At 50.5% G+C, this 23,108-nt stretch overlaps 8 protein-coding genes across 8 annotated transcripts; 4 read left to right on the top strand and 4 right to left on the bottom strand.

The window, feature by feature from the left end:
- Window positions 1-784: 784 nt before the first annotated feature.
- agdC (putative alpha-glucosidase) lies at window positions 785-3,949 on the top strand. The gene is made up of 7 exons (XM_032040314.1): window positions 785-1,099; window positions 1,154-1,761; window positions 1,826-2,069; window positions 2,128-2,199; window positions 2,259-2,723; window positions 2,775-2,883; window positions 2,931-3,949. The coding sequence occupies exons 1-7, from the start codon at window positions 889-891 to the stop codon at window positions 3,853-3,855; spliced, it is 2,634 nt and encodes an 877-aa protein (XP_031905211.1). The 5' UTR covers window positions 785-888; the 3' UTR covers window positions 3,856-3,949.
- Window positions 3,950-4,380: 431 nt separating this feature from the next.
- On the top strand, window positions 4,381-4,830 carry BDW43DRAFT_306235 (uncharacterized protein; the record flags this gene model as incomplete). The annotated part of the gene is made up of 3 exons (XM_032045980.1): window positions 4,381-4,552; window positions 4,649-4,719; window positions 4,783-4,830. 3 exons carry the CDS (start codon window positions 4,381-4,383, stop codon window positions 4,828-4,830), a joined length of 291 nt encoding a protein of 96 aa, XP_031905210.1.
- Window positions 4,831-6,759: 1,929 nt separating this feature from the next.
- BDW43DRAFT_306234 (putative TIM barrel metal-dependent hydrolase) lies at window positions 6,760-7,965 on the bottom strand (the record flags this gene model as incomplete). Its single annotated transcript, XM_032045979.1, has 2 exons — window positions 6,760-6,819; window positions 6,988-7,965. 2 exons carry the CDS (start codon window positions 7,963-7,965, stop codon window positions 6,760-6,762), a joined length of 1,038 nt encoding a protein of 345 aa, XP_031905209.1.
- Window positions 7,966-8,968: 1,003 nt separating this feature from the next.
- On the top strand, window positions 8,969-11,088 carry BDW43DRAFT_261494 (putative MFS quinate transporter). The gene is made up of 4 exons (XM_032040313.1): window positions 8,969-9,213; window positions 9,276-9,629; window positions 9,709-9,777; window positions 9,848-11,088. Exons 1-4 carry the CDS (start codon window positions 9,132-9,134, stop codon window positions 10,912-10,914), a joined length of 1,572 nt encoding a protein of 523 aa, XP_031905208.1. The 5' UTR covers window positions 8,969-9,131; the 3' UTR covers window positions 10,915-11,088.
- A 33-nt stretch (window positions 11,089-11,121) lies between these two features.
- On the bottom strand, window positions 11,122-14,665 carry BDW43DRAFT_261485 (putative C6 transcription factor). Its single transcript, XM_032040312.1, has 7 exons — window positions 14,014-14,665; window positions 13,828-13,898; window positions 13,315-13,720; window positions 13,162-13,243; window positions 12,324-13,110; window positions 11,950-12,260; window positions 11,122-11,895 (listed from the first exon to the last, which is right to left on the bottom strand). The coding sequence occupies exons 1-7, from the start codon at window positions 14,113-14,115 to the stop codon at window positions 11,345-11,347; spliced, it is 2,310 nt and encodes a 769-aa protein (XP_031905207.1). The 5' UTR covers window positions 14,116-14,665; the 3' UTR covers window positions 11,122-11,344.
- Window positions 14,666-14,767: 102 nt separating this feature from the next.
- On the bottom strand, window positions 14,768-16,348 carry BDW43DRAFT_296648 (threonine--tRNA ligase MST1; the record flags this gene model as incomplete). The annotated part of the gene is made up of 1 exon (XM_032044247.1): window positions 14,768-16,348. One exon carries the CDS (start codon window positions 16,346-16,348, stop codon window positions 14,768-14,770), a length of 1,581 nt encoding a protein of 526 aa, XP_031905206.1.
- A 215-nt stretch (window positions 16,349-16,563) lies between these two features.
- Window positions 16,564-18,261, top strand: BDW43DRAFT_115349 (uncharacterized protein). Its single transcript, XM_032037985.1, has one exon. The coding sequence runs from the start codon at window positions 16,678-16,680 to the stop codon at window positions 18,037-18,039; it is 1,362 nt and encodes a 453-aa protein (XP_031905205.1). The 5' UTR covers window positions 16,564-16,677; the 3' UTR covers window positions 18,040-18,261.
- On the bottom strand, window positions 18,262-20,532 carry BDW43DRAFT_115413 (glycoside hydrolase family 16 protein). The gene is made up of 3 exons (XM_032037987.1): window positions 19,840-20,532; window positions 19,485-19,765; window positions 18,262-19,395 (listed from the first exon to the last, which is right to left on the bottom strand). The coding sequence occupies exons 1-3, from the start codon at window positions 19,925-19,927 to the stop codon at window positions 18,484-18,486; spliced, it is 1,281 nt and encodes a 426-aa protein (XP_031905204.1). The 5' UTR covers window positions 19,928-20,532; the 3' UTR covers window positions 18,262-18,483.
- Window positions 20,533-23,108: the final 2,576 nt, after the last annotated feature.

The raw sequence follows: 23,108 nt of genomic DNA, 5'->3' as shown, positions 1-23,108 counted from the left end.
GTTAAAAGTCTTTCAGTCGCAATACTACCCACTCGATCTAAAATTTTTGCTCTTAAGCCTCGTACGTACTTTCAAGCGTGGAACATGCTGTAAGAGGGATGTTAATAGGCCTGCGGTTATAGCACACAACGTGCGGGGATAATGTGGGGTTATTTCTTGAGGTACTAAATTATGCCAACACACTCCCTGTTAGGGTTATTATGATGACGCTTCTATGTATCCACAGAAACAACGAGTGTACGCATAAAGACCTTTCTTGACCGGCTGATTTATATCAAGGTTCAAGGTCCAGAAAGCCAATTGAGATTTTTGTGTACTTTTATCTCCCCATCGTTCCTTTCTTCCTCCGGGGCAGGCTCTAGGATTAATGGGCACACAGACAAAAGCCAAGAACGCCGGTCGCCTATAATTGGATCTTCTAGTAATACGGACATGCTTAGGTTACCCAGATGTCATCATCGCGTTCCATTCTGTGGGGTAACATCCTCGCCTATCGTGAAGGTGGCTGGAGAATATCCGATATTTGACCGAGACTCTCATGCCCGGCAAATGGGAAGGGTCTCGCAGGATTACCCTCGTGCTACCCCAGACCCCATAATGTGGTTGATTCTCACCCGATCAAGTCTCGAGCCCGTATAAGCTTCGGCCCAGGTTCAATCTCCGATCATCCCGAGTTGGTTGACTGTCATGCAGTTGATGTGAGCAGTCATACCAATAATGCGCCACGGGTGTTCCGTATTGGGCCAACGTTCAAATGCAACCGATTCATTTGGCGCAAGGCAGTAGTCCTAATCTATTGTTATAAATATTCGCCCTTCTCCTCAACTTCAGTTTTGGATTTTTACTACTTCACTTCATCCGCCCAACGCTAGCCCAACCCGAAGTCCAATGTTGGGCTCTCTCCTACTTCTCGCCCCCCTTGCTGGGGCGGCCGTGATTGGATCTCGAGCGGATACGCAACCATGCCCTGGATATAAGGCATCCAATATCCAGCAAAATGATCGGTCTTTGACGGCCGACCTGACCCTCGCCGGCCAGCCGTGCAACACCTATGGCACGGACCTGCAGAACCTCAGGCTCCTGGTCGAGTACCAAACTGGTAGGGTCGTCACTTTCCCTGTCCCGTAGTATCGAACACTAATCACGAACAAAGATGAGCGTCTTCATGTTATGATCCATGACGCCGAGGAATGTGTCTATCAAGTGCCTGAGAAGGTCCTCCCTCGTGTTGACGGTGGCGATGGCTCCCGCAAAGATTCTCAACTCAAGTTCGAGTATAAGGAGGAGCCCTTCTCTTTTGCTGTTAAACGAGACGGCGAAGTACTATTTGACAGCTCTGCATCGAATCTCATCTTTCAGTCACAATACCTGAAGCTTCGTACTTGGCTTCCCGAGAATCCAAATCTGTATGGTCTCGGCGAGCATTCAGACTCTTTGCGCCTTTCCACAACCAACTACACACGTACCTTCTGGAACCGTGATTCCTATGGCATCCCCGAAAACAGTAATCTCTACGGCACCCATCCGGTATATTACGATCATCGTGGCGAATCCGGGACTCACGGTGTATTCTTGCTGAACTCTAACGGCATGGACGTTTTTATCGACAAGACAAAGGACGGCAAGCAATACCTGGAGTACAACTCTTTAGGAGGTATTTTTGACTTCTATTTCTTTACTGGCTCGAACCCCAAGGAGGCCAGCATTGAATATTCTAAAATCGTTGGTCTTCCTGCTATGCAGAGTTACTGGACTTTTGGAGTATGTGATGCCCTGCTGACGCATCCTTTTGTCTCACTGTGGATTTCTAACTCACATTCATTAGCTTCATCAATGCAGATATGGCTACCGTGATGTCTATCAAGTTGCCGAGGTGGTCTATAACTATAGTAAGGCTGGTATCCCGCTAGAGACGATGTGGACAGACATCGATTATATGGACCGAAGGAGAGTTTTCTCCCTCGACCCAGAACGCTTCCCACTTGAAAAGATGCGCGAACTCGTAGGTTACCTCCACGACCACGATCAACATTACATTGTTATGGTTGACCCTGCTGTGAGCGTGAGTGGTAAGTAGCGTCAGTCTTTCTAACGCAAGCGGAATTTCGCCGACTCATTTCTTTCTAGACAACGGGGCGTTCAACAGGGCTTCAGAGAAGGGTGTCTTTCTCAAGACCCAGAATGGCAGTATATATGAAGGTATGGAATCATCACCGAGTACGAAACTCGGGAAGGAAAACATACTGAGACAAGATCAGGAGCTGTGTGGCCTGGTGTGACCGCTTATCCGGATTGGTTTCACCCTGACATTCAAGACTATTGGAATTCTGAATTCGATATTTTCTTCGACGCTGATACCGGTGTCGACATTGACGGCCTGTGGATCGACATGAACGAAGCTTCCAATTTCTGCCCGTATCCCTGTACTGATCCAGAGAAGTACTCATCTGAGAATAATCTTCCACCTGCGGCGCCACCTGTCCGGTCAAGCAACCCTCGTCCGTTACCCGGCTTCCCTACGGACTTTCAGCCTTCCTCTGCAAGTCAATCTCGCAAGAGGATATTCAAGGCGAAGCTTGGCCTTGAAGGGCGCGAACTGATCGACCCGCCATACAAGATCCGAAATGATGCCGGGTCTCTAAGTAATAAGACGATCAACACGAATATCATCCACGCCGGCGAAGGGTATGCGGAGTATGATACACATAACTTATATGGAACAAGTGAGTATAGGGAACACGTCGAGACACTCCATCTATGCTAACGTATCTTAGTGATGAGCTCCAGTTCCCGTAAAGCTATGCAGCATCGTCGCCCTGGTGTGAGACCTCTGGTTATTACCCGCAGCACCTACGCGGGTGCAGGACGAGATGTTGGGCACTGGTATGTCCGATACACCAAAGATGAGAGTTACAACTAATACCCAACAGGCTCGGTGACAATGCCAGCAAGTGGGCCCACTACCGGGTTTCCATCGCTCGAGCGCTTGCTTTTGCATCGATGTTCCAGGTCCCCATGGTTGGATCTGATGTCTGTGGGTTCGGCGGTAACACGACCGAAGAGCTGTGCGCCCGATGGGCTTCTCTTGGGGCTTTCTTTACCTTTTACCGCAACCACAACGAGCTCGGAAGCATTGGTCAAGAATTCTACGTCTGGCCCACCGTAGCGAAGTCCGCTCGCAAGGCGATTGAAATCAGATACCAGCTTCTCGACTACATATACACTTTGTTCTACAAGCAGACTCAGACCGGCGAGCCATTCTTGCAGCCGATGTTCTACTTGTACCCTGAGGACGAGAACACCTTCTCCAATGACTTGCAGTTCTTCTATGGAGACGCTATTCTCGTCAGCCCGGTCCAGGACAAAGGCCTTACCTCGGTCGATGCGTACTTCCCTGATGACATCTTCTACGACTGGTACACAGGTGCGCCTGTGCGCGGCCACGGCGCCAACATTACTCTTCGCAATATCGACATCACTCACATTCCCCTGCACGTCCGCGGAGGCAGTATCATTCCTATCCGGTCATCAAGCGCCATGACCACGAAAGAACTTCGCGAGAAGGGCTTCCAGCTTATCATCGCTCCGGGACTGGATGGTACCGCTTCGGGCAGTCTGTACTTGGACGATGGAGACTCGTTGGAGCAGAAAGCCACCCTGGAAGTTGAGTTCGAGTACCGCAAGGGCGTGCTTCATGTTGACGGGAAGTTTGAGCTTCACGCCAATGTGCTGGAGTCCGTCACTCTTCTGGGACAGGACATGCGAGGCTCACGGGCTCGTTCCGAGGCTCGTTCTAAGAAGACGATTCAGACAAACTTGGAGCTCTCAAAGCCGACAGAGATCAAATTGGAGTAGATGGGTGACACGTTGGGTTAGTATGGAGGTAACCACTTTTGACCGTCAAGTTTCCACTTTTACGTCCGCAATCATATTTTTATCGTATCTTGAATCCTTCTCAGACACACACACAAATAGATGTAGATCAAGGGGATAAAGGGATGAGTATCACCTTGAGGACGTGTCCATACTCCCCTCAAGGCCACATCAACCACAAGCGTCCACTCACTCTACGACTACTCGAACCATCCATAAAGTAGCGTAAATCAACACATTCACGCGTAGCATAAAGCTCACCATGTCACACCCATTATCCCGCGATCCACTGCCCCAAAACTAACATCAACCAGCACCCCCTCCACCCGCCACATTCCACGCATCGACGCATCGACGCAAGGGGCCAAAAACAAGGACCCCATGCAACACGTACACCTACCTGTCGTCAATAAAAACACCTTAAATCCTCATAACAATCCTCACTCCATTCCCACAATCCCAAACCACAATCACACCAACGACAAAACCAACAAAATCTACCCCAAAATGTACCTCCCACGCCTCTTTCTTGTCATCTCCGCAGGCTTCTCCCTCGCCTCCGCCAAACATTACTGGTGCATCATGGCGCAAGACGGCTCAAGGATGATCCAGCAGCCGTATTGCTGCGAAGGATTCCAAAATGCGCAGCATAACGATCTGACGAAGATTGGGCTTGGTTGTAAGTTCAGATCCTTCCTGACTTTTCCCTCTCCTTTGCATATGTGATTATATATACTATACTGGCAAGTTAGCTGACGAGGGTATTGTTGTTCAGGCAAGCAGCAAACGGGTGAGGCGGTTGAGCGTTGTCCGAATGGGTTCACGCCTAAGTGTTGTTATGATGGGGTAAGTTGTTTTTGTTCTTTGGTTATTGAGATAATGGCTGGCTGGGTGCTAATGGAGATGTAGGGTGTCGGACCTCTTTGTACAGCCGAGGCTATTGTTCGGGATGATTAGAGCTTGGATGGGTTGACTGCTGTTGGTGTATATATACACCTGGGAAGGATGATGAAACTGGATGGTCTGACAAGATGGTTTGGAATTAAGGGGAGGTCGGTCAGATATGGTTGTATAACATAACATGGTAGAAAAGAATGATACAGATAATTAGAAGTCCGGTTCGTGTACGGGCTATATCCTATCTTACTGTAGTCCCAAGACACAAAATCCCTAAAAGCATCACCATCCCAAATCTGAAGATTGGAAACCTCCCTACAAAACCCAAAGCAAATAAACCCTAATGCAACCGCCTCAAATGTATACCCCGCATTAAGTCTTGGAAGCAAGTCATATGCTTAAACTATTTAGAAGTACATTTTCCTGCTTATTTCCCTGCAGCAAGGCGACAATCTTCCCTACTATGTCTATCCAGTGTTGCCTGCTATATTAGCCCCAAGCGAGCCCTAAACCCTGATGCATGACATATTCGTGATGCCTCAACAGAAGATAAAGGACTGTGACACGCAGAAAAGCAGCCGCCTCATTTGCCACATTTTCGACCAACTTATAAAGAGTATTCAAGAGTACTCTTATATTACTACATGTCTCACGCTTTAGCAGACCATGGCTGGCTTCTTCAAGAACCTCTTCGGTGGCTGGAATACCAGGCCAGCACGCCCAGAAATTTATCTCAGAATCATTCCATCATCGGATATCCCTTACAAACATGACACCGAAAAACGCTCTACAGTTACCCTAGAAGTGACACACCTGGGTGACAAACCACTTCCTATTCTTATTGTTCGAACTATCCTCTCACGCGGGGGCAGCCCCTTCTTTCAAGGTGTATTGAATTTAGTCAATACCGAGACCAGCATGCCTGCTAAACAGACAAAAAGTCTTCATAAACTATGGCTGGAACCAAAGTGATGTTCCAATCAGCCAAGGCCTCCGATAGATTTGCGACCCTAATACCCGGTACTCCGTTTCAAATAATCCATGATATCAAATCCACTCCTAAAATTTCGGGCTCGATCTAGGAACAACCGTCACACGAGCTATCCGAGGAGGATGCGTCAAGAGTTATTGACGCTGCATTTACACAAACACACAAGACCTGCATGTGGGACCTACATATCGTGTGGAGCTAGGGACCAGATGAACACGATTGATTGGTATAGGTTTGGGACCAAAGAGGTCTTGGGTGGAGTAGGGGGCATAAGGCAGGATGAACGTGTTGGCGATGCTGAGATGGAACAGATTCCTTCCTTTGTTGCTACAGAATAAGGCTATTTTCCGCGTTGGAGGGTAGGACTACGCTACGCTTTGACCCCCGTATTACTGTTGACACTGGTCAACTTCAGGTGGGGGATATGCATGATGGGATATGAACTTAGTCTGTATGTGATTTTTCTGAATCACGCGGAACAACAACCCTGATATCGCCTCGAACACCATATGCCAGATTGAATCACGTAGTCTTTTTGCTTCGGTAATAAATACTTAATAATAAAACAACTACATTGTAGCCTGAGTAGGTATCCCACCAATTGATTTCCTTATCCTAGACCACGTGGAGGAGTGACGGATTGAGCTCCAGCCAAGTGTCATGAAATCAGGAAAGAAGATCTTCTAAAATGGGAACTACTGGGCTAACCATACATAAAGAAAAACCCTCGAGCTGAAGATAAGCCCAGACAAGAGTACTACATAACAAGCCAAGCCTGGCTGAAACCCTAGTGTGCTATTACTTAAAAACCATCCGATCCAGGCTTTTCGGCCATCTTCCTACCCATACTCCGTGATCAGATTGGAATGCCGCAGGCATGCTCAGATATACCTAATTAGCAAGAAGTAAGGCAAGGGCAAGGCCAAGTATTCTCGGATAAAGTCATCCCTACCAATATGTATGCACTCGAGGGGGGGGGGTGTTAACTCCGTGTAGATTTAGTGTGAATCGTAGTCTGTCTCCACACCTCTGCAGCCACTATTGAACCACATCGGAACCTGTCCGAGACTTCGTCAACGCCATTTACATTTTGAAATTGTGAAATTTGTCCGGATTTATCTCTTGATAGCGTAAGAAATTAGTTTAATTTGGTTGGTAGTAGTCGTAATTCGTCAATATAATGCAATTTCCCTTGGAGCCAAGCACCATCAGTCCATCGTTTGCACATCCAACAGCTCCTCGGCATTCCGACGAAACACCCGCTCGGCCAGCTTGGAATCTTTCCCGCAGATCCGTAAACATAATTCCGTAAACGGGGCGATATCGGTTCCCCAAAACCGAGTATGTGGCCAGTCCGTCGCGAAGAGCACGCGGTCGGGGGCCTCTCGAAGAACTTCTCGGGCCATTGCCTCAATATCACGCATTTCGTGGTCCTTACTAAGCCGGTATGGTGCGGAGATTTTCACATACGTGTCTCCCGCTCGGAGGAGAGATACCAAGGATGAGAAGCCGGGAAGCGAATAGGGGTCGAATGGCCCTCCGTGCGTCCAGTCCGTCGAGAGTAGGTCCGGGCCGCCAAAGTGGTCGATGCAGAGACTCACTCCAAGCTGGGGCACGATTGGCTCGAGAAGTGGGATCATATCGAGGGGTACGTAGACTTGAATAGCCCAACCGAAGGGACGGACAACCTCCGCATGTTGTAATAAGGTCTGCGCCAACTCATCCTGACTCATCACTTTCCCTACTGACCTGAGGTTCACTCGCACCCCGCGCACGCCTAATGAATGCCATTCGGAGAGTGTTTGGGTATCTATATTAGTGGGATCAATCACCACCACCCCTCGCCCGCGAGAGGGACCGACCCTTTGCAATGCTTCTAGGAGACAGGAGTTATCGTATCCGTATATGGACGGTTGAACCAGGACAATGTTCTCGATCCCTAGTGAAGACTCAAACGCTAGAGCCTCGTCGATAGTATGTGTCGAGGGTTGATAGACTGCACTTGCATCCACTGGAAACCGATGTGGCTCCACAACATGCATATGTGTATCCCACGCCTTTGGAGGAAGCCTTTTCCTTAGCGGGAGGGTGTGAACTGGTTTCTGTATATCCCTGTTGAAGGCCAACAAATCCCCTTTTTGGAAAGTGGTAAAGGAGGCCTGAGGGCCACGGAACTCAGATCGGGGCTGGACAGACGTAAGCATGTTGGACAAAGGAGGCCGGAGGACTATCAGGAGGTTGAAGAGAGTTCGTGCAACAATGATGCAAGTATCACCGCTCGTATATAAGACAACGCGGTAAATGCAGTCGGGACTTAACTCACAAAGATATTTGGAGGCGATCTCCCGACTGTTCTTTTGGATAAACACGTTCGTAGAAAGATCATACTTAGTTCGCAGCCCGCCAAGTTATAATATAACAGGTTTACAACAACGCAGATTTAGTCTCGCGAACTTCCCGTTTGCTTTACCGGAAGCAAGGCAGAGGGACAAAAAAATTTAGAAAAAATAAAAAAAATAAAAAAAAAAAAACCTATCAATCAGTGACCCACAGGGAGGTGTGGCTATCGACAGTCTTTGAAGCCTCAAGGCAGGCATGCTAGGACCGGAGGTTGTCCGCGAGGAGTTCAACAGGCATCAAATATACTAACTACACTCTGACGGAGTTCTCGGATTTTCCGATCTCACAGGCTGACATAAATTGGCGAAGGAACCAATCCTAACACCAAGTTATATGCGAGGTGTCACCGCTGATAACCGTAGGGAGGAATAATCATCCTTTCCCATTCATGGCGTATGCTCATTCTACTTGCTCGCAGCAAGGGTCTTCTTCCACAGACAAAAGAGAGCCAAGACCAGTAAAAAGTGGATTACGATGGGCGGACACAACCGACACGCCCGACTGATTGAACCGTGCGAGGTGGAATCCACACGTTCTTTTCAAAGCCGCAAATGCCGCATTCCGACAGTGACTGAATACTCTAGCTAGAGCTTTTTGTGCAGGCTATCAGTAGGCTAGAATCAATAAATTTCCATGAAGCTGAAAAAAGGGATCTTCAATCTTTGGTCCAAGTGAGGAGAAATGGTCGAAATTCGAGAGAAAATGCAACGCGACGGAAGTTGACCGAAGGCGGAGGTCACGCCCCCGTCAAAGCCCTGGCTTTTAAAACTCTTCGCCGTCCTGTTTGTCTCCATTGCGCCGAAAGGTCCTCTTCCCGTCTCCAGTTCGGAGAGTACCCGTTGTCGTTTATAATTCCTTACGGCAACAAATCTCGTCCGACTTCCCCGGATTTTCTTTTTCTATTTTGGTAGCGTACAAACAAATCACATTCCTTTCTGTTACCTTTGTCTATCACCGTCCAATCGCCGTGATGGTTGACTGGTCACGGTGGACGACCCACCCTTATTATGCGCTTGTTATCTTCATTGTTGCATGTGGGAGTATCCCGAAAGGTGAGATCCCGGCTCTACTACTATTCTATATACATTGTATACTGACTGGCGGCTTTGTGTAGGTTATGATGAAGGTGGCTTCAGCGCTAGTGTGAAATTGGAATCATTCAAAGAGGATTATAACCTCATCTCCTCCCATTGGACCCACGATAAGACCGGTCTCGCCAACCGCAGTGCTAATATCAGTTCTTTCAATGTCCTAGGCGCGGCCTTTGGCGCGCTCTTCGCCTTGGACCTCAACGACCGCATCGGCAGAGTCAACTCGTGGCGCCTGGCATGTGTGGTATGGGCATCGGGTCTGTTCATCCAGGTCTTCTCATCGGGAATCTATGGCTTGTTACTGTTTGCGAGGATCTGGAGCGGGCTGGGGGCCGGAGGGCTAACGGTGACTACACCGTTATATTTGTCTGAAATCGGTATGTGGCGCCACGTTTTACATAGAATAAACCAGAACCCCTGCAAGAGCTTGCATGCTAACTACCGCCATATTCTTAGCTCCCGCAAGAACTAGAGGCCTTGTGGTTAGTTGCTACATGGTTATATTACTAGCTGTCTTGGCCATGGGTAAGCCTAATAGCCTCCGATCTAATCTATACAGATTCAATCCTAATGTAAAAAAAAATAAATAATACAGGCTTCTTCATCAACTACGGCGCAAACCTCCACATGGCGCCAACCCGCACGCAATACCGCCTCGTTCAATCCATCCCCCTCATCCCCGTCGGCCTAGCCCTAATAGCCTCATACATCGTCCCCGAAACCCCGCGCTACCTCGTCTCCAAACAACAACCCGACGAAGCGCGCGCCGTCCTCGCGCGCCTCCGCAACCTCCCCCAAGACGACCCCAACCTGGAAGCCGAATTCGCCTTGATCACCTCCCAGGTGCGCGCCAAATCCAGCACGCTCGCCTCCATCTCGCACTGGACAGCCTTCAAAGAAACCCAAACAAACCCCAACTACCGCCAACGCTTCTGGCTCCTAATGGCCATGCAAACCATCGCCCAATGGACCGGCGGAAACGGCATAACCTACTACATCTCCACCATCTTCGAATACGCCGGCGTGACCGGCTCCTCTACATCCCTAATTTCCTCCGGCGCCTACGGCATCGTCAAACTAGTCTTCACGATGGCCTTCACCTGGGGGCTAATCGACCTTTTCGGTCGCCGCCGCTGCGCCCTCGCTGGCCTCTCCCTCCAGCTCGCAGCGCATATCTACATGGGCGCTTACATGGGTCTCCAGCCGGGGTCTTCGGGTAACAAGAACGCAAGCGATGCGGCCATCGCCTCCGTCTTCATTTACGCGGTCGGCTGGTCCATCGGTCTCTGTACTATCCCGTACCTGTACGGAACGGAGATCTTCCCGACACGAATCCGAAACGTTAGTTATGCGGTTAGTATGTCGTTGCATTGGTTTTTTCAGTTTGCGGTGGTGCGGGTTACGCCGAATATGTTTGCTTCGTTGGATGTGTGGGGCGCGTATGTTTTTTGGGCGATTATTTGTACCCTTGGTATAATTATATTGGGTGTTTGGATGCCGGAGACGAAGGGCGTGCCGATTGAGAGGATGGGGGATCTGTTTGAGACGCCATGGTATTTGCGGTGGAAGGCGAAGCCGAGGAGTGTAGATGAGGTTGGAGAGCCGACTTTGCAGTCGAGTGGTGATGTTAAGCAGGCGAAGCATAATGACGTGTCGCTTTGAGGGGAGGTGAGAGAGCCTGGTTGTTGTGGTTCGTTTCTTTTGGATACCCTTTTGATACATCGTATATGTACGAGACCTTTAATTATCTCTTCTTATAGATAGATTTCTTTTCTTTGTCGATGTTGGAAGGATTTTTGTGAACATGTTCTAAATACAGCATATACATATATACAAATTTTTGTGTACTATTATTTATTGGTGGCTTTTGTTTTATACCCGTTCTATCTGATTGGCTTTCAACTAAAAGTTAAAGGTTACCGTCATACCACTGACACTCTCGTTTTGTCTATTACCCACAACAACATTAGGTAAATACGTGTACATCACAGATACTTCACAGGTTGATCAACCCGGAATGGCTCCATTCGCTTATAGCCCCTCTACACGGTAGATACTCAAAAGCCCCATGTTTCCAGCCGCTGGTCCAGAGCTACCCCATCCGAGGCTCAAATGTCGGGGTCATATTAGTCGTTATAGGCTCTGCGTACGAAAAAGCTTCAAACACCTCGGGCGTGATCTCGTACGATCCCGGGTTGTCCAGCGTCATCACGGCGTTGGGCATTCCTCCCAGGAGATGGGTACTCGCCATCGGAGGAATGCCCGTCTGCGAAAGCTCAAAATCGCCGACAGGCTGCGGGAAGGTATAGCCTGGGAGGAAAGAGGCAGCGTTTATGCCTGACGGAGGGACGGAGCCGGCCATGGATGAAGCGTTGGGGGGCGGTTGATGAGACGGGGAAACGTGACGGGAGGTATCGCTAAATTTCAGAGAGTGCTGAGATGGCGGTTGCGCTTGTTGGTGGTGCAACGGCCGGGGGTGGGATTGCGAGGGGGAGTGACTATGACGGGACGAGGGTTGTGAATGGGGTTGAGACGGAGGTTGAGATTGAGATTGTTCAGGTTGCATGGGTGGCATCACGATGTGGATATCGATCTGCAGTTTTTGGAGTTCTTGGTATATAAGACTGAGTGCAGTGGAGATCACTAGAATCATGATTTAGTCCGATGTCGTACGTTTACGCATACAGAGAAACATACCGGGATTGGAGACCTTCACCCGCTCTAGAGCGAAGATGCAGAACTTTAATTTATCCAGCGTCCCCGGGGCGGCGTATTTCAAGGCTTGTATCTCGAGTAGGAATATAGACGCGGCAGTATACACGCCGTAGGCGAGGGAGAGGACAACATGGCTATCGCCGAACGTGCGACGGTATAGATCGAACAGAGATAGGATTGCCGTGGCAGATGTCATGCACTGAACCAGATGGCTCTTGTCATACGACTCTCGGTTTGTCTTGGAGCAGAGGATCGGACGGTGGAGGAGGATGTTGATTGTGTGGTATAATGAACTATAGCGAAGGAGCAGTTAGTGTATGCAAAATAGGATGACGTATGTGACGGGAAGAGCATACTTCAAGAGGACAATGTGGCTCGGCGGGGAGTACGGGGGAAGGTTAGTCGGCACCAATTTCAGATAATCGGGCAACTCGTCCCACCACTCGGCGAGATTCCTAGCTTGCTCGCTGACACAGTTGTAGAACTCTGCCTCTGACACTTGTCGTATCGGGTCGTAGATGTGAATTAAGATTTGGTTAAGCACCTCCGCCAATCCGCACATTCGCATGAAACACGATGTGGAGTGAGCCTGGGTTGGGGGGTAATGAGCACCATCCGGGAAGACGACGCCATGCGGCGTCCAAATTTCGATCTCCGAAGTGTCGTCTAATATCGTCCTGGGCGGACTAACTCGAGAATGCTGCATCGTGGGCGATCGGCCAAAATACAGAGACACCAATTTATCCCAGAAGTAACAACTCCAGAAGAGGCGGTTCCGGATCTCGATATCTTCATCGCTCAAGTGAGCGGTGTCGGAGTACTTGCGGCTGTCGATGGATATGCCTAGGTCTTCCAGCATTCGGAAGGCCATGCCGCTATAGAGCCAAGCCTGCGACCGGTTCCCCCTGCCGCACTCTTGCGCGCTGAGAAGAAGCAATGTCTGGATGGTGGGAATGCCGAGTTGGCCAACTTTGAGCGAGTCGTACAGACCGGAAATAGCGCGATTGGAGAACTGTGCACCGCCATCAAACGACTCGAGAATATGGCCGATTCTTGGTTCGGACTTGCACCATCGGACTGAGTGGGAGAGAATCGCATTGAGAAGCGCGTCTGAATAGTATGGACCGTTTATCTTCATATCGCCTATTTGTCATTAGCACATATCCCCCCCACAACAGCAACGAGGCCACGAACGAGTGAACGCTGGTCGATAAACAAAGTTGAAGAGAGGCTGGATCCAACACCAGTGCGAGTCGAGCAGGTATTGGAACGGTTCCTGGTGTACGAAAAGGGGCTGTGTCAGAGTACTATTTCATGTAAAAGGAACTCAAAAATGGCTAGACCTACGGGCATAGTAGCCATCTGCTCGAATGCCCTCTCGCGCCACGCGTTGTTGATCAGCCGCTCCTTTCGAGCTTCGTACTGTACGGCCAGGCGCGATGTCGACGCTGCTTCATTGAGAGCGCCACTCGGAAGCTGAAACAGACTCGTCGGGCCATGAAAAGATATGCGCCCATCGTGCTCGACCTGCAGACCTTCGAAGTCCCTCGCAAGATCGGCGCTACTGCTTTCGTCTTCTTCCTTGATGCGCATTCGAAGACTAGGACTCATGCTACCTTCGCCGGTGGATGATGGGGGGCTCGCCTTCCGCACCTCTGCGGCAGACTGCTGTTGGCTCCGTAGTTTGGACAGGGCATCTTCTAGCTGTGCGACTCGAGTCTCTAACTGTTTGGTGTATGATAAAGTCGGAGCTCTAAAGTAACAAGGTTAATTTGGTAAAGAACGGTGACACGTGAATGATATCAAGGTTTGTTTGTGGAGATCAGATCCAACGGGAGTTGAGAAATTTGCGTCACTCACAAGCTATAGACGCACGTTTCTCCGCGCGCGGCACATCGTGAACAAGAGGGACTAGCACCGTTACATTTCACCTGGGGAAAGTAAGTCAGCAATGCCAAAATGCACGTAATAAAGACAAAGGAAATCCTTCGTCGCTTGTGATCTCGGAATTCATCCGAGAATCAAGCAGGGGAGGGGAAAACCCACCTTTCGCTTGCGGCACGCCTCACACGAGAAGGCGCTCTTCCGCGGCAGGCTGGCCTTAGCCGGCACATCGGCTGTGCCGGAAGAAGTTGGTTCGACCACCATGGAATTGCGACAGGAGCGGGATCCAAGTTGACGGTGGGAGACCGATTAAGATACACGACATCCGCCATAAGGTGAAATTGAGGCTCGAGAGGAGAGAAAGAGGGGGAGCGAGGGGAGCAAAGAGTGGGGGGAAATTGGGAAAGCGAATGAGATTCTCGTTCCCAAGGGGGCAATTTTCTCCAGGAGAAGGATTCTCGGGCGGAAAGTCTTGTCGTGGGGCTGGGTGGGCGAAAAAAAAAAAGGGAAAAAAAGGCTTTCTCTTTGGATCATCCCACGATGGGCTGATGGGATAGATTCCATGGAGTGAGACCAGGGAGAGAGTGCTGAGGGGACGGTGGACTGGAGCGAAGATTCCACGAAGGGTAACGAACCAGGTTGAGTCGTGTTGGTTGTGGCGAATTGATACCAAAAAAGGTACTTCTTCTATCCATGTTAAGCTCAAGGTCAGACGACAGGGCAATAAAAGTTGCTGATCTCAAGGTGGAGATGCTGGGGCTGACAAAAGCGGCCTTAGAGGCCAAGCTAACCGCTTCGGGGTTGGGTAATCAACCAATTTAATCAATCTATAACCATCTAGTTCTACGGAGTACTGGGGGTTCCTAACGATATCAATCATATTGTACATTTAGTGAACAGGTATACGGTCTAGATATTATACAAACTTCTGCTCCAATTGCACCAAGATCTCGTGCACCTCGTCAACCCTCAACGGTACCGCACGGGGGTTCTGAACGGCCTTCTCGCCCAGTCGACTCACCAGTACCTCCTGCAGCTTCTGTGCATTCCCATCCGGCTTGCTCTGCAATTGGCCGGTGATATCAGCGGTGACACGCGATTCAGCAACATCCTTCCGACCAACAATGAAGATAAAATTATACTTCATCTGTTTGGCCCTCTGGATTTTCTTCCCGAGCGTCTGGGGGCTATCGTCAACATCGATCAAGAAGGTCGAGTCAACGGAAGAGAGGGGCCGCGGCGTGCTGTTATTGTCCTGACCAGGCTCGAGCGCACGGAATCCAGATATCTTCGCCGCAGCTTCATGTGCCGTCTGCACAACCTTTTCATCTTGGTTAACCGTCAGGATAATTCCTTGCCGCGGAGACAGCCAGAATGGCCAGCGACCGGCATATTGTTCGATGAGTAGCGCCAGGAATCGCTCTATAGAACCGAAGTTCGCCCGGTGAACCATCACGGGAGTTGCCCTTCCCGGGGTTGCTGGATTGTAATCCTCCTCTCCCTCGGCCACCTGATACTCCAACCCAAAGCGCTGCGGCAGGTTCATGTCCAGCTGGATGGTAGAGAGCTGGTGGTATTTCCCGGCTTGATCCTGAAGTTGGATGTCAATCTTAGGGCCATAAAACGCACCGTCGCCCTCATTGATTGCCCATTCTCTCCCACTGCTGTCGAGAGCCCCGCGTAGCTGGGATTCGGCGCTGTCCCACAACTCCAAACTTCCGATAAAGTCCTTCTCCGGTCGCGTAGAAAGTACAAGTCGATACGGTCCTAGCCCGAATGTATTCATAACCATATCCACGAACCCAAGTGCGGACGCAATCTCGCTCTTGATCTGTTGCGGTCGGCAGAAAATGTGACCATCATCTTGGTGGAACCGCCGGACCCGAGTCAACCCGCTTAGTGAACCGGAAACCTCGTTGCGGTGAAGCGGGCTGAAATCGGCGTAGCGGATGGGGAGTTCGCGATAAGAATGGTTTTGCGACTTGAATAGCAAGCAATGGCCAGGACAGTTCATCGGTTTCAATCCGTACGATTCATCCTCTCCTGCCTCCCCGTCGGTGTCCCCTGTCGCACCTCGACCTCGTACTTCGTACATATCATCTTTATAGTTTTGCCAGTGTCCCGACAACTCCCATAAGGAACGTTTGTAAATAGTTGGGGTTAGGACTTCGCGGAAACCGTACTGGAGGTACTGCGTGCGGAGGAAGGAAACGAGTTTGTTGATGACATGAGTGCCATTGGGGAGAAAGAGAGGCGATCCAGGGCTGTAGATAGAGGTAGTGAAAAGGTCTTGCGCGGTTCCCAATGCGCGGTAGTCAGCGGATGGAGAAGAGGAGGGAGAAGCTGGTTGTTCTGGTTGCGGCTCGGAGCAGGAACAGAGACGAGTCGACGTGGACGACAGCCATTGCAAGCGCAGTGGTCGGAGATTGTAGCGTGTCGTGGGACATGATTTCCGTAGAAGCAAGGTCTGCCGTAGCAGAGGGTTTAATTGACGCATAGTTGCTGGGGGATAGATCTCATCATACCCTAGGATTTTTTTCGGGGCCGGTGAAACACGTCGCGATTGCCGATCGGCCCGATTTAAAATTAGTTTGTTCATAAAGCTCTCTCATTTTCAATCCCCACTTCGCTTCTTATCGTTCGTCAACAATCAATATACCAAAACCTTATCAAACAAAAACAGGGCGTCTTGATTCTTTGCCCTCGTCCAGAAGATATCGATGACCTTGGTTTACTTATTGTCAGACCTTTGATACGCTCTACGAGTGCAACTGGAGAGTACGAACTCTTCGTCCAGATTAACAACCCAAGCTTCATCCTTTTTCTATGCCTACGCACTCTACTCGTCAGGATAGTTCGATCCTGGGGGAGTCTTGGGTAGTAGCCTCACCTTCCTTGGATAAGGAAGAACGACCAAACAGAGGCCAGCCGCTCGAAAGCCCAGGTCAAAGCCCTCCACTGGACAAAGAAGACGATAACTATGGGTGCAACAGTGTAGCCGAATCAATGACCACATCGGCCTCCTCCATGTCAGGACCTGAGCTTATCATGCCCTCGATCTATGAAGCGCCTATTGCAGAGGGGTCCTGGGTTGCACCGGCCGTGCGATCCAAGTCGAAGTCAGCGCATTCTCTCAGGCGCAGACAGAAGACGTCGCGTGAGAGCACAGCGCGAAAAGAGTTGCATGATTTAGACATGTCCAGGAACGGTGCTGCTGCTTCTGAACAAGGGCAGGATTCTAGTCACATAGAAGAAAAGCTCGCCCGCCCAAAATTGGCGTCCAGCTCTAATCTGGTGCAACCGCTGATTCGAACCATAATAAACGTGCTGCTTGTCGTTGCCATTTCGCATTTGCTCATCATCCCCGAAGTAGTCCAACAGTATCAGACTCTCTGCACAATAGAAGCGGTTTCCACTCTGTATCCGGCCAGCTGTATCCCACCTTACCCCAAGCCTCAGCCCACCCGTCACCGTGCAACCCGCCTCGACACTGTCGTATCCTCACAGACCCGACTCGAATCCCTATTTAACACGACCCTGCAGGAGATAACCCCGCTTTCCAGCACGCTGAAACAAAGCGAATCAAAACTCCGAGACATCGAGACGGAGCTCCAGAGGGCACAGCCGGGCGCGAAACACGAGCTCGACCTCGAATTCAACGGCTGCTGGGAAGCCACCAGAGCCGCCACCAGGAAATTCGATTCCCTCAAAGTTGACATGCGGTCTGCGGTCGACAATTTAATTGCAACAGGCGGGGCAACGGCAGGTGACTCGGCGTCTGCCGCTCAGGACGCCCGGTTCTCGACGCAGATATCGTGGCGGGAACAGTATCTGGATCAGCTGACTGCCCGCATGCAAAGCAAAGCGGACTCTTTGTTGAGCGATCTTGCTACGCTGGACGACCACCTTGAATCTATTGGAAGCATCTTGGAGCGCGAAGTGAAGCAGTCCTCGACTTCTTCTAGTACATCCGACTCGGGCGCAGAGTCTCCTGGTAGTGGACTCCGGGCATTCATGGGCAAACTGCCACCATTTCTCCGTCAAACCAAGGAAGATAACAGCTTAATTCGTCCCGATCCAACCATAATGGAACTCTTCCAAGACGCTGCCAACCAGCATCGTCCGGTTGTGGATGCAGTGCGGCAACTGTCCTCCGGATTGCAGGCGTTGCAGAAGAGGACGCCCTGATGTGCCCAGCCCATGTGATGCTCTAGCATGAAGAAACGATACCCGATTGGGAGTTTGGGAGTTTTGCATATTGTTTGTTCGTTTGTTTGTTTCCCCATGATCTGACGGTTTGAAAGTAACTTACGCGACACGATCTGATGTTCATAGTTTCTTGAAGATGTAGTCAATGGCATAAAGACAGCTTTACATGAATTTCGAATGATATTCAATGATTCCGGCCAAGCTTGAAATATAAGCTGGATTCCGGATTGTTCTTCATAGTTTGTTATGTACCTTAAGGCTATCAATTAAAGATACAAGAATCAGCAGGTCATAAAAGGAACGTGGTCGCCCAAAAGCATCATAAATCCCGTCAATTACACACCATCCGCCATGGGTTCATTAGGTTAGTTTGCAAAGCACAAAAAAGAAAGAGAGGGGGGGAAAAAAAATAAAAAAAAAAAATCACAGCTGCAACATAGCGGTCATCAAGCCCAGGGCGGCCATCAGACCCATGGGAGATCCGACAGAGAGAGATGCAGCGCCGGTGTGGAGAGGAACGCTGGGGCTAGATTTCGTAGCCGTGCCCGACGAAGAGCCGGATCCAGCACCGGAAGAGGATCCAGCACCGGAGGAAGATCCAGCGCCAGAAGAAGGCTCAGGGGTACCGGATGACCCGGTGGGGGAGGCTCCCGCGCCGGAAGAACCGGTGCTCGAGCTGGAGTCACCAGTGGTGGTACCCGAGCCAGTGGTCGCGGAAGAAGAGCCAGTCGTGGTGCCGGTGGTAGCACCGGTTGTGGTGGTGACGAAGCCAGTCGGAGTGGTCTTGCTGGTGGTGCTGGAGGTGCTGGACTTGGTCGCAGACTCAGTTGCGGGCTCCGTGACGGGCTCGCTCGAGGATTCCACGGAAGACGAGGTGCTGCGAGGCTCCGGGGACGTGGCGCCAGAGGTCTTGATGCTCTGCCAGGAGCCGCTGTTGTCCGAGTAGGTGTAGGACTCGGCGGGGGTATAGTTCACGATGTTGACGGACTTGACATACATGTTGAAGGGGGCCTGATTGTAGTCGGTCTTGCCGCCCGCCCATTCGATGGTTCCCGGAGCGTTATCGGGGTCACCACCGGCCCAGATGCCGAGTCTCAGGCGCATCGGGGTCTGGGGATAACGGGAACCACCCTTGGCATCGTTGAAGTTCAGTGTACGCACGATATTGCCGTCAACGGCCCACGTGGTCTTATCCTTATTCCAGTCGATGGTGTAGGTGTGATAATCAGCCTGGGGAGAGGCCATGTTCACAAAAGTGGCACGGTCATAGGACGAAGTGTCGCCCTTACCAAAGTAATTGGTCTGAATTTGAGTCGTGTCACCACCCAGGGCTTCCTGTTCATTGCAAACCAAGTTAGATGCGTCGTTTTCCTTCCGCGTATGCATATCCACAACGCCAGCTGGACGCGTAGAGGGAGACTTACCCAGTCGATCTCATCGAGGGCGTCCGACTCGAGGACAATGCTGCTGACAATACCGGTTCCCGGCGCCGCCTTCATCACCACCTCGACCTTCCCGAACAGGAAGTATTCGCTGGTGTCAATGGTGGGCGCATCGCCCCGCTTGGCGAGAGTGAACTCCCCTCCCTGGCCACCGGTGGTGACCTTGCCGGCGGTCGTTGTCCAGCCGCCAAGAGCGCCATTACCAGTGGTGAAGTCTGAGTTGAGGTTCGAGCCCATACCTGGGTTGGGCTTGCAACCGGATTCTAGTGTTGCATGTCAGTGGAGGGAACGATGAACCAACTGACCGTGCAGATCAGGAGGGGCACGGGGGACATACTCTCCAGAGGGTTACATTGCGAGTATGTCTGCGCAGAGCATAGCGGAAGCAGGGCCGCCAGCGTTGCTGCGGCGTAGTTGAAATACATGATGGCTGAAAAGAGGTCAATTGGGACCAGGTCACACAGCTCTGCAGAAAGACGAGTGCGACACGCAATCGGGATCCTGAAACGAGGGAAGTAGAGAAAGAGAAAGAGATTGAGATTCGACGGGGCGAGCGTCTAAATAGGTTGAGATCGGGGGTAAGAAAGACGGCCCACCGAAGGCGACGATCTATCTATCTATCGGGGAAAAGAAGAATGACCCCGTCTTTAGGGCACGGCAAGATGACGAGCGCGTTGCTACGGAACGAGGCGGGGGTGGATTCTAGTTATATAAAGTAGTCGCAAAAGCTACCAAGTAAGGGCTCACTAGGGTTGCTAAATATCCCCTCAGGGGAGCAAAGAGTGGAATAGCCCCAAGCGCCTTCAACAATAGTTCGGCCGGGGGGAGCCACCGGATCCAGCATCATTGGAGGCGGGCGTTCCTCTGGATCGAGGGTGGGAAGTTTCTTTGGCGCTGGAGGTCTAAAGCTAGTCTGGTACTAGTAACGAAAGTTCAATAAAAAAAAAAAGAGTCACAAGTCATGGCCCTGGCGACCGAAAGTGGCCAGACAATGTGATTGAACGAAGGGAAACGGATAAGGGAACCACTTCAATTCGACCCAGCGGGGCCCGTGCAAAGGGCCGGAATTGATAGGGCGGTTTATCGACGTGGGACCTTCTTTCCCCACTGAACTTGCGGACTGAGCATGGCCACAACAACTGCAAGCGGGAAAGGTCAAAAAAGCTTATGCCCTTCCCTTTCCTTACATGGTCTTTGGCTGTGAGGGTCGACAAGTCTACCAGTAAGTCACGTCAAAGGGGAAAAAAAAAGAAAGAAAGAAAGTAAAACTCCCGTGTCTCACTCCCACTTTTTAGCCGATGCGGTGTTACATTCGCCTGGACCTCGTGTTGACATACATCATGTCTTATTCCCTTGTCTGGCGTTGACAGCTTGTTTCACTATCAATATCGAAAAACAGAAACTCAAATGGGTCCTGACCTGACAGGGCACAAATTGCCGCATACCAGGCCACCAAATTGTGCTCGGTAACTCGACGTTTTCGGAGATGGCTCTCGAACAAGGGCCAAGACACCTCATGGCGCCAAGGCAGAACCTGTTGCCACTGTATGGAGTGGTCGGTCCATCAGGCAGCAAATCAAGAGGGAAAATCTGGACGACGACGCCAGTTGATCTGCATTGATCGGGATTGCAGGGTCACTGGAAGTTGTCCCAGCCGGTAGAGCACCATTGTTGGTCAACGAGGAAGTCGGACGAGACCGATCGAGCCATGGCACGGGTACCTGCTTTCCCTGTGTCGTCACTCTGCCATCTTTTTTTCTCCGACGATCCAGATGCCTTTCCAGGTTTCTCCATTCCCCGGGCGCAGAAACCCCCCGGCGCCAAAGGGGAAAAAAAAAAAGAAAGAAAAAGAAAAAGAAAAGGGTTGGGAAATCCTCGGGCCCCAAGACTTTCTACCGACCGAGGCACAGACGAGAAAGACATGTCTCACCGAACAATTGTGTAATAATAATAGAAGTTCAATTGCTCGCATGGCATGAATCCATCGCAAGCCCACTGAATGCGCTACGGTTGAACTGGACCCACTGATAGCACGCGCGCACACACCGCTATGCACTGGAAAAGACCGAACCACTGATCAAGCAAGAGAACCACAAAAAAAGAAAAGAAAAGAAAAGAAAAGAAAAATGTTAAAGATAAAAATAAAAATAAAAATGAAAATAAAAATGAAAATAAACAAGACAAGGGAGGAGAGGGTGAAGGAAAGGGCCAGGATTATTCTGGGGGTGACTCCCTCTCAGCCACACAACTGAGACTAAGTAGGAGAGAAGGAGACAGTAGTTAGTTCTAGGTGTACAGTTACATGAATAATGATGTCGTATCGGGTCCCCAGCCATTCTGGAGGAAATAATATAGATTAATCTACATGCGATGCAATGCAACAAGGCAGGGGAAATGAAGATGGGGTATGACAAGGGAGTGCATGATAGAGGATACTCGACAGTCTGTACTAGTACTAGTATACTCTAGTACTATGTAGTGCTAGCAGTAGTGTAGGTCTACTACCGAGTAGTGCACTACCATGTACTACTACTGAAGGAACATGGACAACCTTGGCAGATGGGGAAAAGGTCATGCTCGCCCTAGGAATCGAACCTCCTTCCTTTTCAATGGTCAGGTGGTGTGATCATCGATCCCACGTGATCTCTGGCATTCTTGTCAGCCTTGTTGCCTGATGGCAGGCACCCCGGCTGACTAAGGGCCCCCCGCAACCCGCGTGACGGAAAGGAGATCGATGATTGATTGATTGTTGGGGATCTTGTTGGGCGATCATCTCATCCGCCGCCACGTTGAGTTGAGCGTCAGTTGATTTCATTCTCCGTCCCCCCTCCTTTTCTATCCCGCTTCTTCTCCCTCTTCTGCTAACCTTACTTTTGTACACACACACACACTTCTCTCTCTCTCTCGACCATCTCCCTCGATCTGTACCGCCTACAGTCTTAATCTACCTAGAATATGGTTCATAAATCTACCAAATCTCTCTCACGCTCCAGTACTTCTCGTTACGTGGCTGCAACTTCGTCATCCTCCTCCGATCCAGATATGGACCGGAAAGTCTACATTCCGCTCTGTTTCTGCCTGATCTCCTTCGCCGTCATGGTCTACGTGAACTGATTCGGAATCCGCAAGCGTATTTCTACAAAGACCTCGACGAAACTATACTTCTATATACCTAGACTAGCATCAGCCACATGGGCTCCCCCCTCTCTCACCGTCCCACCTTTTAAACGGCGGTCACCGCGACAACGCTTCGCACTTGCAGTACCAGCACCACCTCCGCTCAACCAAGTATCGATTGTATCACGCACATCAATCGAGCCGAGAACCGACTAAATACTACAACACCCCACCCCAGCCAAGCGTGTGAGGATATCCCAACCACCGATTTCTAGCTACCACGCGTCCACTGTGTTGCTGTGACGACGCGGATGAAAGAAACCCGTGCAATTGTTACTTCTCGACCAATCACCCTTTGCGTTATCGCCGTACTGAAATCCGACATGGCTGGTCCGTCGTCGGGTATTGCACCCATCTACCCCTCGCTTTGATCGAACTTGATCGTGCCCAAGGCAACAGGTCAAGCAACCCCTCAAAGGGTATCAGCAT

This window comes from Aspergillus alliaceus, assembly GCF_009176365.1.
Source record: "Aspergillus alliaceus strain CBS 536.65 unplaced genomic scaffold BDW43scaffold_3, whole genome shotgun sequence".
Taxonomy (NCBI): Eukaryota; Fungi; Ascomycota; class Eurotiomycetes; order Eurotiales; family Aspergillaceae; genus Aspergillus; species Aspergillus alliaceus.
Note: the sequence above shows the minus strand (reverse complement) of the source record. Positions and strands in the feature narration are given on the sequence as shown.

Coding starts and splice junctions, on each gene's coding strand:
- BDW43DRAFT_115413 (XM_032037987.1), bottom strand. CDS start 19,927: ATGTATTTCAACTACGCCGCAGCAACGCTGGCGGCCCTGCTTCCGCTA. Junction 19,766..19,839: donor GCAATGTAACCCTCTGGAGA/GTATGTCCCCCG, acceptor ATGCAACACTAG/AATCCGGTTGCAAGCCCAAC. Junction 19,396..19,484: donor CCCTCGATGAGATCGACTGG/GTAAGTCTCCCT, acceptor TGCAATGAACAG/GAAGCCCTGGGTGGTGACAC.
- BDW43DRAFT_261485 (XM_032040312.1), bottom strand. CDS start 14,115: ATGGTGGTCGAACCAACTTCTTCCGGCACAGCCGATGTGCCGGCTAAG. Junction 13,111..13,161: donor TTATCGACCAGCGTTCACTC/GTTCGTGGCCTC, acceptor AATGACAAATAG/GCGATATGAAGATAAACGGT. Junction 11,896..11,949: donor GGTGAAGGTCTCCAATCCCG/GTATGTTTCTCT, acceptor TCATGATTCTAG/TGATCTCCACTGCACTCAGT.
- BDW43DRAFT_261494 (XM_032040313.1), top strand. CDS start 9,132: ATGGTTGACTGGTCACGGTGGACGACCCACCCTTATTATGCGCTTGTT. Junction 9,214..9,275: donor ATGTGGGAGTATCCCGAAAG/GTGAGATCCCGG, acceptor GGCTTTGTGTAG/GTTATGATGAAGGTGGCTTC. Junction 9,630..9,708: donor GTTATATTTGTCTGAAATCG/GTATGTGGCGCC, acceptor CCATATTCTTAG/CTCCCGCAAGAACTAGAGGC.
- agdC (XM_032040314.1), top strand. CDS start 889: ATGTTGGGCTCTCTCCTACTTCTCGCCCCCCTTGCTGGGGCGGCCGTG. Junction 1,100..1,153: donor CCTGGTCGAGTACCAAACTG/GTAGGGTCGTCA, acceptor TCACGAACAAAG/ATGAGCGTCTTCATGTTATG. Junction 1,762..1,825: donor AGAGTTACTGGACTTTTGGA/GTATGTGATGCC, acceptor CACATTCATTAG/CTTCATCAATGCAGATATGG.
- BDW43DRAFT_115349 (XM_032037985.1), top strand. CDS start 16,678: ATGCCTACGCACTCTACTCGTCAGGATAGTTCGATCCTGGGGGAGTCT.